Genomic DNA, 14,354 nt, shown 5'->3' on the forward strand with positions numbered 1-14,354 from the left:
AGAAGTCTGATCTACAGGGACGTTAAGCCTGAAAACTTCTTGGTGGGCCGACCGGGGACCAAGAGGCAGCATACAATCCACATCATCGACTTTGGGCTTGCCAAAGAATACATCGACCCCGAGACCAAAAAACACATCCCTTACAGGGAGCACAAGAGTTTAACAGGGACGGCTCGCTACATGAGCATCAACACACACCTGGGGAAGGGTAAGAGCCATTGAAACTGGACATATTCGAACCATCAGGGTTTAGGAAGTAGGGGTGTAATGGATCACGGTTGATCACGGATCACAACCCATGGTTCGGAACATGCGTGACCCGCATCTTAGGTTAGCACATTTTTTTACTTGTAGATTAGTCCTAAATTTGTAACAATAGCAGTGAGATCGCCTATCGCTTCATTCAAATCACATGAAAATGAAAGCATTTAGGCTTTTCTGTAAAATATAATAATGACGGAAGAAGTTGTGGTAGGTTATTCGGGATGTGGTGAGTTTCTTAGGTTATTAAAGGTGTTTTCTGTCACTACTTCTTTAGCCTGCATTAATGGATTTGCTCTTCAGTGTTTGGACTCTCAGCAGTGAATATTAAACTACACTGAACTAAGCTAAACTAAACTGAACTTAAACTCTGAAAACTGGACTGACACTGCTTCAGTTTACTATAATCTTCTATGTGAAGCTGCTTTGACAAAATCTACATTGTAAAAGTGCTATAGAAATAAAGGTGAATTGAAAATAAATGCATTCAGTGTAAGCTGCATGATTAATCATTAAAAGATCAGGATCTCAACACCCACGCAACATAGATTATAAATCACGGTGATTGGCATATGTTTATTATTGCTTCGAGAAATAATAGATTCAGAGATTCAGTCTTTAGTCTTTTGAGTTAGTTATGAAGTTACAAACAGTCAAATAACACAGAAGTACTTGGATAACTGTTTAAAGTTTAGATAAAACCACTGATGTTTATGGTAAAGATTAAAATCACCATCAAAAATGAAAGTTGTTGGCAGCAATTTTAATTATTTAGTCAATAGGTGGCAACAACCAGCCATCAAAAATATGTCACTGAATAATTCTTCAAAAATTATCAACTAGCAATGAAACGTAAAGTTTTATGAGTAAATAACTGAATAATTTATTGAAAATGAGACTAAAAATAAATAAGAATTGTACAAATTATTCAACTCATACATTTAGCAATTTCAGCAACAGTAATCGTAACAGTGGGCTTTTCACAATACTGAATATCTTACAATTTATTTTTATTCAGCTGATTATTTCTTCGTTTTATTTTGAATAAAATTGCAGCTTTTAAGCTCTGTTTGTTAAAACCAAAAGTGTCTTGCAGTATTGTTTTTGTTGAAAATTGAAAGCAAATTACATGTGTCTCCTCCCCTTTGCTGATCTGAAAAATGGTCTGATCCGCGACTAAAAAACATAATGTAATCCAAACCGTGAGATTTGTGATCCATTACACCACTGTCAGGAAATATTGTTAGAATTTAATAGGGGTATAAAGACTAATGTTAAACTTAACTTAGCTGCTAGTGACAAATCTCTACATGCTTGGTCATTAAATCTAGATTTAATTTTAAAACACTGCTACGATGCAGGTGCACTTCAGCTTAGGATTTTGCATTTAGTTTTATGCTAAATCCATTAAAAGTAATACTTGGCAAAATTAGTTAATACTCTTGTCTGACTGAAGATGGATTTATGTATAACCAGCAGATTCCACTTTTTTTTTGTCTTGCAGAGCAAAGCAGGCGGGATGATTTGGAGGCGCTAGGTCATATGTTTATGTACTTCCTACGAGGCAGTCTGCCTTGGCAAGGCTTGAAGGTATTGTAGTAGGGGGAGTCCAGAGAATGACTAGATTTGCTGCCTTCATGCATTTTGAGCTGTTTTGAAGCTGAGATTATTATCTGTGCAACTTAAACATAATAGAGATTTGTGCTTTATTTTACATTTGTGTTTCTTTGAATATCTTAAAAGGTTAGTTCACCCAAAAATTGTTATTAATTAATCTTTTGCTCATATGCGGAACACAAATTAAGATATTTTAGGTGAAATCCTAAAGTTCTCTCAGCCAAAAACCAATTCAAGTGACTTCAGTGGTTCAGCTGTAATGATACGGAGCTTAAACAATAATGGAAGATCACCAACTAACTTGGTTCGGCGATGTCCATGTCAAGTCAGGATGTGCGTTTATTACTGCAATATGATGCTTATGCATTGCACTGCTGATTCTAATGGCAATGCATCATATTGCCTGTGGTAAGTGTGCACCCTGACCTGACATGAAAGAGAAAACATTGACAGTCATTTTTACAGTTTTCTTTTTAACTGTAAAAATGTTCTTGGAGCTTTTGGTGCACAAATGTGTTCTTGGAGCTTCGTATGATTACAGTTGAACCACTGAAGTCACATAGGATGTTTTTGGTTCCTTTTGTGGACTCCTTTTGTTATTTATGGAGGATGAGAGAGCTACGGAATTTAATCTAAAGTATCTTAATTTTTGTTCAGAAGATGAATGAAGGTCTCAGGGATTTGAACAACATGAGGATAAGGAATTAATAACAATTTTTTTTTTTGGGTGAGTAACCTTTTAAAGCACAGATTATGGGAGATGAATGCATTGTATTATTGTGCTCCAAATAAGGACAAATCTGTGGTTGGATTTTTCTCTCCATTCGGTTTACTTTTTGACTTTGTGATGCTTTGTCCGAGTCTTATCTCACTTAGCTAAGTCTGAAACATTGACAAGCCCCACTATCTGTCACTATCATGAAAAGTCAGCAGAAAAGCCAGTATCCATATAGCCTTGATAAGCTGACCTATTTAGAAGACCAAAAAAAAAAAGATCAAAATGTTTTTGTTTGCAACTTTATCTGATTTATAGCCTAAAGGGAGAATAGACTCTCATTAAAAATAAATTCAATTGAATAAAAAAATATAGAAATAATAAAAACGTGCAGTATTTGTATATCTTTTTGTTGTTGAAAGGTCTGAATGGCTGACTTTTAAAGGAAATCCAACATATTATCCTTTTTTCTGTACCTTGCATGAACGAAAACCAAGATGGATTTATGTATGACTACATGTATGTATGACTACAGACCAAACCCCATTTACAAAATCTCAAAGTGGATCTAAGCAAATTATAACCAACACATTTCTGTTCTTTTTGGAAATTCAAAAAGTAAAAGTAATCTCAGTTTATATAAGAAACAAAATAAAATGCTTCCTAATTTCTTTCAACAACAGCTCCGCTACATCTCGGATTATCAGCAGACCTCAACATTTGCACAATACCAATTATACAGGCCTAGATTGCAAACAGAGTGGGATCTATATTCTACAAACAAACTCTGTGCAGTCAGCCTTAATGTTTGAGAAATCGTTTATATCAATTTTTAAACTGATGAGACTAGATTGTTTATTCACCTTTGCTAAAAGACCACACTAGGGTTAAAGAATTCTTTTTAGTATTAGGACAAGGTCCACCACAATGTTATTTATTTCAAAACCATCTATGACTAGCTATGTTTCCATCCAGCTGTTTTAATGCACATTTTAGATTACCGCATAAAAAAATGCTTGACGGAAACACCAAGATGGGCATACATTTTGAAAATGTACATTAAAAACGTATGTGCAGATCTTTTTGTTTAATAAATGGCCATAAACTATGATGGAAACACATTTGCAGAATAAAGTCCAGCATATGCATCAAAAAAGTCATGTGATTTTTGTTTTTCTGCACTTCCAAAGAGCGGTCTTACACCTCAAAATCACTGCACATTCAATTGTCATCATGTTTGGAGGTGCAAGTAAGGTATAAGACAGACAGTCAACAGTGACTTCTAACCAGCAAATTCCATTTCTCTTTTTGGTTTTTTTAATAAGTGACAATTTTATTTGCAAATGTTTTATGCGATATTCCGGTTTTGGATTTACTTGCGTCTTTAGATGGAAACATAGCCAGTCCCTCCAGGATTTTTTTTCTGACTTTTTTTTCTGATTTTTGTGGCCTAAAATCACTGATTTTATTGCGGATTTTCTATATTTATACAGATATACAGATTTTTTTATGTTTATTTTTTCACCCAATTTCTGTTTAACGGAGAGCAGATTGTTTTTCTATTAGATCATACATTTTGCATCACTTATAATTGTATTTTGCTTACTTTTACGTTTGGAACTAATTAAAAAGAGTGTTATAAAAGTTTCAGAATAGATTAATAATTATGTAATATGTAATGTACATTATGTAATGTACATTAATAATAATGAAAGAGAAAATAATGTAATTCTTTATCAATAACTTGATGTAGATTAAACATAATAAAATATTAGTGATTTCTTAGGTAACCTGTGTTTGGAAAATAAATAAATCTACAAGTGGTATTTAACTAATTATCATATTTTTTCATATTGGATGTGTAATCCTGCAGTACATTGGAAATGTAGCATAATATTTTTTGCCAAATGTTTCTTTAAAGTGAATTGAATTCTGTAAATCTGACTGTTGGCTGATGTGTGCAGTTACACAAACCTGGAAGATTTTTTTCACATGTATATATTGATTTTAACACAATGAATGTTTAATTATGCAGTATACAATTAATAAAGGCTACACCTGTACATTGTTGAAATTTAATTTTTGTGTGCATCATATTTTTTGAAAGCCAAATATAAAATTGCAGCCTTCGCTCTATAGATTTATTTTTGAAATCTAGATTGTTATATTCCAGCACTGCGTGCAGAAAAGAGCAGTAAAATAAAGTGTTATTAAATTATCAAAAAATGTAATTTTCTCAATATTTTTACATGGATTTTGCTGGCTGAAAAATGAAGCGGAGGTGATGTGCTGATCATGACATTTATGCTACTTGAAACAAACACATTTTGCATTATTCTGCTAATCTTATCAAGTAAAACATGTTATTTTAAATAAAAGGCTAACATTGAGGTCTGCATGAACTAGAAGCTGTGACCGCATTTTTAAATGAGAAAACCGTGGGTGTGGTTTGTTTTTGTTTTTTTCTACTGTGAGCTGATTGGATGTATTAAAGTAGACCTTTTAATTCAGAAAGATTGGGAAAAGGGTTCTGGGCGTTATTACAACCTAACAATAAGTATGTTAACCATGCCCCATTACCCAATCTGAGAATTTAACTGAAAAGTAACAGAAAGTGCATTTTCAGATTTTAACTATAGATTGCAAGGGCAAACAAATTTTTTTTTAATAATATTTATTTAAAAACATGCACAGTATTGTTCACCTCAAAACTATCAATGTGAGCTAACAAAATCAATATGGTTTTGATTTCACATGTACTTTAAGTGTAAATAAATGCATGACCAGTGCTTGAGCATCACCAGGGGTCTGTCAGTAGCCATGACTACTTGCCTGATTTTTGTCTCAGAGCGGAGGTGGTAGAAAATTTGGTGGCGGCCTTGTAATGCTATGCAGGAAAAACCCTGTCTAATCTTTTTGTTCTGTGCTGTTTTTTTAAGGCTGACACGCTGAAGGAGCGCTATCAAAAAATTGGAGACACCAAAAGGGCAACCCCTATAGAAGTGCTCTGTGAGAGTTTCCCCGGTAAGCTGACTCTTGTTTTTTATTTTTTTTTTATTTTGGTCTAATGGACGAATACCTATTTTTTTTGTGCGTCCATGATTTTAATTTGACATTTTTTTCAAAAGAAATGGCCACCTACCTGCGCTACGTGCGGAGATTGGATTTCTTTGAAAGACCGGATTATGAATACTTGAGAAAACTCTTTACAGACCTCTTCGACAGAAACGGCTATGTTTTCGACTATGAATATGACTGGGTTGGCAAACCACTGGTGAGTCTGTATGGATGGCATACCATTTACCAGTTGTATGTGATGTAACACAAACAACATGAATGTTCGGTAGGAAAGTACAATATAAGCAAAAGAAACCCATCACGATTTTCTTGAACAATGTTGTGATTTTGATTTCAATCGCGATTTTTGACACACACAGATGTTTTACAGTGTGAATCTGAAACATATTTCCAAAGAAATACAGTTAGATCTTTATCAAAGACCTGTAACATGTCTCTAAAACGGACATAAGGCAAAGCAAATTAAAATCACCTAGTAAAGGTGTAACAAATTGTCTCTAGAACAGACCTATGACGAAACAAATAAAAAGACTACTGTGTGTGTGTCGTCAAACTTAAGAAAGGTTTCGATGTTCTGCTTAACTACAAATCAGAAATAGTTGCTTGTACTTCTCTACGTGTCCACAGATTTATTTATTTTTTTTGCCATGAATAGATCATACACTCTTAGTGACGCTGCCATGAAATGTTCACATATTGTGTCTTTTCGGCACACAAGTTCATTATTTCCAATGGAGGCATGACTACTACTATGATGACAACTATGACTACTACTACTACAACAACAACTACTACTAATACTCTGACGACTACTACTACAACAACAATGACTACTACGACAACTACTACTAACTAATATTAGTACTAATTCTACGACGACTACTACTACTATTTCTACTACGACTACTACAAATACTATGACGATGACTACTATGACAACTACTACTATTACTACGATAATGACTACTACGACAACTAATACTAATATTACTACTAATACTATGAGGACTACTATGACTTCTACTAATACTACGACGACTATTCCAGGCTACTAGTTGAAAACATATAAACTTTTCAGCTGCAAGCGTACCACAAGTTGCGCAACTAGAACTGACCGATCAGCTTCATACTTTGTACACATTTTGATAGATTTATTACCTCAGACAAAAACATAACACCCAAACAGCCAGTGCTTTTTCATTTTCTTAATGAATAAAATTGTTTTGAATGTTTTTGTTAGTTTGCCATACTCTGAGAAAATGGTTGAAGGTCGGCTAGTAATGACAAAGGAGCGCGAGCGCAAATTGCATAGAAAATGCTGAGGCAAGCGATGCACCTCGCACTTTTCACACACTTTTAGACGCAATATGTGACTCGCATGTCTTACCTGGTTCTGCGATACATCAGCCTTTCTATACCTTTGACTTTTTTTGCCACCAAGTCTTCCTGTGCTGAAGTAATCATCCCTGTTTATGCAGGCTATATGTCATTAAGCTCAGTCTTCTGTTCTCACACTCTGTTTTGGCGTGCTGCGTTATAAATCATGCTGTAAGGCGATTCAGAAATCGTGCATGTTCAAATCACGATTTTGATACAATTTCAATTAATAGGGTATATGCACAGCTAGTGTTTCTTTCCGTACTGATAAAATTCTGGTGAACGGTTAATGTGACTTTTTTCAATTTTAAATGGTTTCTTTTACAGTATAGATACATACATGCCGAGGAGAACAGTAATTTAATGCAGTGCTTCTTGTAGAGACTGAGACCCACTATATATCGTATATCAATCAGACAGTAGCTATGTTTCCATCCACCTAAAAACGGTTGATGGAAATGCCATGATGCACATAAATTTTAAAAACGCGCATAAAAAAACATATGCGCATAACTGAGTAGCATAAACTTTTTATTCGAAATGTTGCACATAAACTACGTTAGAAACACTTTTATCGCACAAATTCCAGTATGTGCATTAAAAAATTTGATTTTGTTATAAGAGATCATGTGATGATAAAAATGTGTGTAAATGGACAAACCAGCAGGCTGAGCCCATTGTAAAACATCTGAAATGTTGTTTTGGTCATTTTAAAACGCCTTAATCGTTTCAGTATTAGTGTTATTATATTATTAATGACCTCCAGAATCAAGAGCATCTGTGCTCCACGTCTGACGCCTTCAAACGCCACCGCGCGTTCACTGCGTGTCAGGATTGCCTTCTGAGGCGCAAGTCATTTATGACATGAAGATTGACGCAGCTTCTCCTACTGCAGCAAATTCCGTTTTTACTGTTGATATTTGGTGCCAGTTAATCAGGAAGTGACGATTTTGTTCGCTTTGACTCGTTGGATGGAAGCAGTGCTTTATTCGCACATCTTTTATGCGATAATCCAGTTTTGCCTATAAAGTTCATTTGCATTTTTGGATGGAAGCTTAGCTAGTGAAGATCGTTGATTTGTAAAGAAAACAGACCCTCCACATGCCGATTTTGTAACCGCACACAGTTCACTGGAAGCATTTGACCCAGGTTACGGCTAAATTTTAAGTCTTTCTGGATACTTCTGCATATACCCTATTGCACAGCTTTAATGTTGGGTTCTTTTTGTCTTTGAACAGCCGACTCCAATAGGACCCATGCCTAGTGACACACCACTGCAGCCCAGCAACAGAGACAAAGCACAACCACAGACCAAAAACCAGGTGAGATACAAGGGGTTACACGCTCATGATGTTAGTGATGTAAATGTGTTGTGTAATCCTTATATATATATTTTTTTTTGTGCGATTTTGTTATAGATACTATGTAATAAAAAAAAATGTAATTGGAATGCCAGCGCTTCCCATAGACTTTAGTTGGGCGGGCCGCCCAGGTATATTAACCGCTGTCCAAGTATATTTGGTGGTGACACATGAATATTATTATTATCATCATCATCCTTATTCACTTTTTTTTGTATCCGTCCAAAAAAACCAAAGTTTTTGCGATTGAAAAATTTTCTCTCGCTCTACACGTTTCCTACTGCTGGTTCTGTGTGCGCGCGATCTGTCACTCACACAATCTCACATGCTCTGCGGACCTACAGAGACGCACCTTTTCTGCCAAAATGCATCTGACCGTAGTTTCTGAATCTCCTAATATGTCCGTGATTCAGGTTTTTGCTTTCTAATGTTGCCGTTATTTGTGTGCGTTCTTGCATTACCTCAAACATTAAATGGTTAATCATTTCATAAACGACTCAGATAAACTTTGCTATATACTCGGAGAGAACAAAATGACATCTTTAATGGCTGCAAAATATTGGTTAGAAATGGCTAATCAACTAATTTGCCTTATTTAAATAATCTAGACTTTTTATTCTAGTAATTATTATAATTTTAGCAATTTTGTCTTTTTTATTCATTATTTCTCATTTGCTGTATATTTTGTTATTTAATGATGTTAATATATTACATACTTTATACAAATCTAAAATTCATTGGCAATACTGTAAATGTCAAGCCAATAAAGCAACATTAGATAGAGAGAGAGAGAGCAGCCTTTACCAGTGGGTGCACATGGCTCCTAAATAGCATAAAAGTAGGAGAAATAGAGGATTTCTTTTATTTCAACAGCCTTTTTTGAATAACTTTAACCCATTAAAAAGTGTATAATGTTGTCATAATAAATAAAAATAGTTAATCACATAATTTTTCTTTTTGTCACATGTAGTTGACCATTTATGTGCTGTGGGTAAAAGGTGTTTCAATCTGGCTGCCACCGCAAGTATATTTCAAACCTATGGGAAGCACTGAATGCCATTCAATATTTTAAAAATTGCTTAAAATGACAAATATATATGTCTATATGTATGTATGTGTATGTATATGTACACTTTAACACTTTATTTATCCACTATAATTTAATAATCAATGATAATGTAACAATCATGTGGCATTATTTTTCTTATTTGTGTATTGATATTAAAAAGAAAATAAGTTGCATTGTGTGTGTGTGTGTGTGTGTGTGTGTGTGTGTGTGTGTGTGTGCATATATATATATACATACATACATATATACATACACACACACACACATATATACACATATATATATACACATATATATATATATATATATATATATATATATATATATATATATATATATATACATTTATATATATACATTTATATATATACATTTATATTTGAGTTTGTAAATTCATTTCAGTAATCTCATTAAATAACGTGCACATTTTCAGATAATTTATGCAATTTCTGCCTTTTATAGGAGATGTACGAGAGAGCTTTGTTTACCAAACAAGTGTTTCTAGTTGAATTTTAATAGAAAACCTTAAATATAAAGTTTCAATCGCGTGTGAGGTTTTCAGCACCCACATGCTCAAAATCATTTCACATAAATCTGCAGATTTTTACAAATTTTTGTGCAGAAATAGCAAAAAAAAAGTCTGTCTGGCCCTGGTTATGTTTTGGAGAAAGATTATCTTAGTATTTCATGATTCTCATTTAACCCGTATTAACAGTATGTGGCTGCTCTTGAGTTTCACTCATCAAAAAAAATTCGACACAACTTCCTGTGGCCCGAGTAGTTTTTGCAAGTGTCAAGATCTGTCATTTCCTCAATATGCTGAAGTGCCTTTAAAGTAAAATTAAGTTTACATTATATTACATTATAAGTTGTGATGTAATAAGCTGGAGCTGTTTGTGAAAGATAAGAGCTTAGCTTCCCTCTCCATCACTGCATGTCATGTGCTCTCTTGTTTTTTTAATTTTTCACTCACACTTTTTTTCCCACCTCTATCCTGTTAGCTAGTGCAGTCTGCTTATGCATGGAAGGCGCTCCTCTTTTAAACTCGTTCTGTTCTTTTTTCTTTACACCCTCACCTCTATTCAAAACACATCTCTTATGCCCTTTGCCACCCTCCCAAACCCTCTTCCCTCCATTGCCGACATGCCAGTCTCCAGAACCTAAAGGAAGTGAGTCCCAGCCCACTCCCGTGACCAACAGGGAGCTCCTGGGGTCGCACCTCACGGCCGATAGGCTGGGGGGCTCTGTCCAGGTACTGGCTGTTTGCGCAGTACTGCATGCTGTTGTTGTTGATCTTCCTTTCTCTGTTTCTCTCACTTGAGACGCTCCTCTGTCCATTTTCCAGCTCTGAACTCTTATATGGTCTTTTCCTCTCTCCGTCCCTTGTCTAACACACATCACTTGCATGCTCCTGATGGTTAGGCTTGGGATCTGGTGACTTCAGTATGAGAAAACAGCTAATGATGAATACAAGTAGCGAAACGACAAAATGGATGTTAGCTTGTGTGTACATACATACATACATATATATATATATATATATATATATATATATATATATATATATACATATATATATATATATATATATAGTTATTAAGGCCCTGATATGCTTTTTGAAGTCTTTATTTTATTAGAACATAACACAAAATCAGAGATACATCAGAAATAGTCGATAAGAATACAGATGGATACTGAATAGATTAGGGAGAGAAAAAAGAAAAAAAGGACAGAAATAAAGACATTTGCATAGTGTTATTTCAAACAATATATACGAAACAAAATCTATGTTGTATGTTTAAAGTTAGTTATATATAATTATTAGGATTGGGTTCCATCTTGCTTTAAATATATTCATCTGGAGTCTAAGGCAATAAGTTATTCTTTCCATTTCATAAATTTCTCAATTTTTTTGATCCATTGTTCATACGTAGGTGGGTTTGATCTGAGCAGGCCCTGATATGCTTGAAGTGAAAACGTTTTTTGTTGTTGTTGTGTAAAATTAAGCTGAAACAAAGGTTATTTCAGGAGTTCAAAACTATTTGCTCGAATGAAGTCTGACTTTTTTTAATTAACTGACAGTTTTGAATTACCGGTCACCACTTGGTCCTATTTTGAAGGAGGGTTGATAAAAGTATCGAGTTCGGTAGCAATCGGTACTGAAATTTTAAAAACGTTCATTTCCCGCTAACATTTGAACATTGTTGAGCACATTCTTTGGCTCCAGGGTCCCTGTATCAGTGTTTGCACTCTGTGAACATCGGTGAAGTGTGGTGAACCGATGACCTTTATGGCCAATCACAGTCATTTCTGTTGAACACAATGGCCAATCAGCAGTGTTTAAGAACATGCTCAACAGCGCTCAAATATTAGCGGGTTAATAATATATTAATATATTAGCGCTGTTAATAATAATATATTATTTTTTAAATTTCAGTACTGATTGGTATAGATACTCTTGACAACCCTAATTTGAAGTTACCCTAACAGTAGTAAAAGTTAAGCACATTTGAAAACTTCCATACATTCAGAAATACGCTATAAAAAGTAGTTGTCATAGAATTTGTACTAGTTGTCGTTGTAGTTGACGTCGTATTATTATTATTGTTATTAGTAGTAGTAGTAGTAGTCGTCCTCTAGTAGTAGTTGTAGTATTAGTAGTAGTTGTCATAGTTGTCAAAATATTAGTAGTAGTCGTTGTTGTTGTTGTTGTTGTTGTTGTAGTAGTAGTTGTCGTAGTATTAGTAGTAGTTGTAGTAGTTGTTGTAGTATTAGTGGTAGTCATAGTAGTAGTTGCCGTAGTAGTAGTATTTGTCATAGTAGTAGTAGTCGTCGTCATAGTATTAGTAGTAATTGTTGTCATAGTAGTAGTAGTAATAGTTGTCGTCGTATTAGTATTCATATTAGAATTATTATTATATAAAGGTTGATCATAAAGCACCAGGTGATTATATAACCATAATAATAATAAGGTTACTCTGAGAACTTTCTGTAAACCTTCAAAAATTTCATGTTAACTTTTTATTATTTTTGTGATATTAACATTGTGTTTTCCACAAAATAAAATTTTTTAGTTAATGTGTCTTGGTTAAATTGTAGAAACACTGAACTAAAATTCACATTGTAAACAATGTAAAAAGAAAAAACTTGACTGAGTATATCAGGGCCTTCAGGGTGTAATGTTTCTTTTAAAAACATGTTAGTCCTAAGAATTCCAACTAAACTTGCTAATTTTCAGTTAGCTTCCCATTATCTAACCAAGCCGTGCATCATCTCACATTCCCCCTTTTCTTCTTTGCCTTTTCTGGTTGGTGCTAAGCAACCTGATTTTGAACAGTTTAATTATTAAAAGTGTCCTTAATGGGTTACTAAGCCCCAACCCAAGTTACGTGATGTGTTAAATATGCAATGACAGTTAGATTAAATTAACTTTGGTGTGTGCTGTGGTTTTAAGATAATGCTCATCTTTGCCGGGCTGAATTAAAAACACCTTGCCTGCTGCTTCAAATTAATCTACAGGTTATGAGCTCGACCAACGGAGAAGTGAATACAGACGATCCCACAGCGGGACACTCCAATGCTCCCATAACTGCCCCAGCTGAGGTGGAGGTGGCCGATGATACAAAGTAAGGACAGTTTAAGTTATAAGATTCCAAATTACATCTCAAAAGTACATGTTTATGCCATACACATTCTCTATTATTATGCCGAGTAGATTGTTTTAATTGCGTACAGTCGATTGACTGGATTTATTGGTCATGGGTAAGCCCAGACAGAATCTGTGCATGATTTCCCGCTAACATTTGAGCATTGTTGAGCACATTCTTAAACTTCAGTGTCCCTAGATCTGCGTTTGCACTTGTTGAGCATTGGTGAAGTGGCGAACCAATTACCTTCACAGCCATTCCCAGTCATTTCTGTTGAACACTACGGCCAATTAGTGTTGTTAAGGAACATGCTCAACACAGTGCTCAAATGTAAATAGCCCATCATTGAGTCTATTTATTTACTAGTGTAAATGTGTGTACATTTATTTATTATTAAATTAATATTTATTTATTTATTTATTTTTGTTTATTTATTCAGTTTTTAAATGGTTTTTGGTAATATTATTGACTAATATGAAAATGTTCATATGATTTATTTACAATACAGTTTGTAATGTAATATTTTCTGCCTTTTAGTAGATATATTGTTTGAGACACTTGCTTTATTATCCAAATAAGTGGATCTAATTGGATTTACATTGTAAACATTAAATAAAAGTTAAAAATGTCAATTTTTTTATTTCATATTTTCATTTTTTAGTTATGATACTCCCAAAATCATTCCGCATAAATCCACAGATTTTTTTACAAAATTTTCCACAGAAATAGCAAAAAATGTCCGCAGAGGCTGTCTGGCCATGGTCATGGGTTTTAGTAAAATGTTAATATTTGTTTTATTCTGTTTTTTAAAGTTTCAAATAGAAATATTGTCATTTACAGTTTTTGTTATTAAAATTAAGTTTATAACTGAATATTTTCTTCTTTAACTTAAAATATTGCTGTGTTGTCTAAAAATGTTTATAAACATCTTTAACTTTCTTTAAGTATTGAATTATTGTCATTTCATGCAAAAGTGCTTTAGATCGGTGTTTCCCAACCCTGTTCCTGAAGGCACACTAACAGTACACATTTTCAACCTCTCCCTAATCAAACACACCTGAATCAACTCAGCAGAACATTAGAAAAGACCACAAAACCTGACACGAATGGGTCAGATAAGGGAGACATACAAAATATGTACTGTTGGTGTGCCTCCAGGAACAGGGTTGGGAAATACTGATTTAGATGACAGTAATCTAACGTTCAAAGTGCTAGTTTTTATTAGCAAT

At 34.1% G+C, this 14,354-nt stretch overlaps 1 protein-coding gene across 2 annotated transcripts in view; it reads left to right on the plus strand.

Annotated features, from left to right (window-relative positions):
* csnk1g2a (casein kinase 1, gamma 2a) overlaps positions 1-14,354 on the plus strand; it is a 38,491-nt gene that overhangs the window by 21,011 nt on the left and 3,126 nt on the right. Inside the window, exons 5-11 of one of the 2 annotated variants that reach the window (XM_056475173.1) lie at positions 1-208; positions 1,766-1,851; positions 5,533-5,617; positions 5,722-5,867; positions 8,287-8,370; positions 10,629-10,730; positions 12,998-13,104. The exon at positions 1-208 is cut by the window's left edge and continues 27 nt beyond it. In XM_056475173.1, coding sequence (XP_056331148.1) covers positions 1-208; positions 1,766-1,851; positions 5,533-5,617; positions 5,722-5,867; positions 8,287-8,370; positions 10,629-10,730; positions 12,998-13,104 — 818 coding nt within the window. The remainder of the gene's footprint in view (positions 209-1,765; positions 1,852-5,532; positions 5,618-5,721; positions 5,868-8,286; positions 8,371-10,628; positions 10,731-12,997; positions 13,105-14,354) is intronic. The other variant, XM_056475179.1, reaches the window with a different exon arrangement.

The sequence above is a fragment of the Danio aesculapii genome, chromosome 2 (genome assembly GCF_903798145.1).
Source record: "Danio aesculapii chromosome 2, fDanAes4.1, whole genome shotgun sequence".
Lineage (NCBI taxonomy): Eukaryota > Metazoa > Chordata > Actinopteri > Cypriniformes > Danionidae > Danio > Danio aesculapii.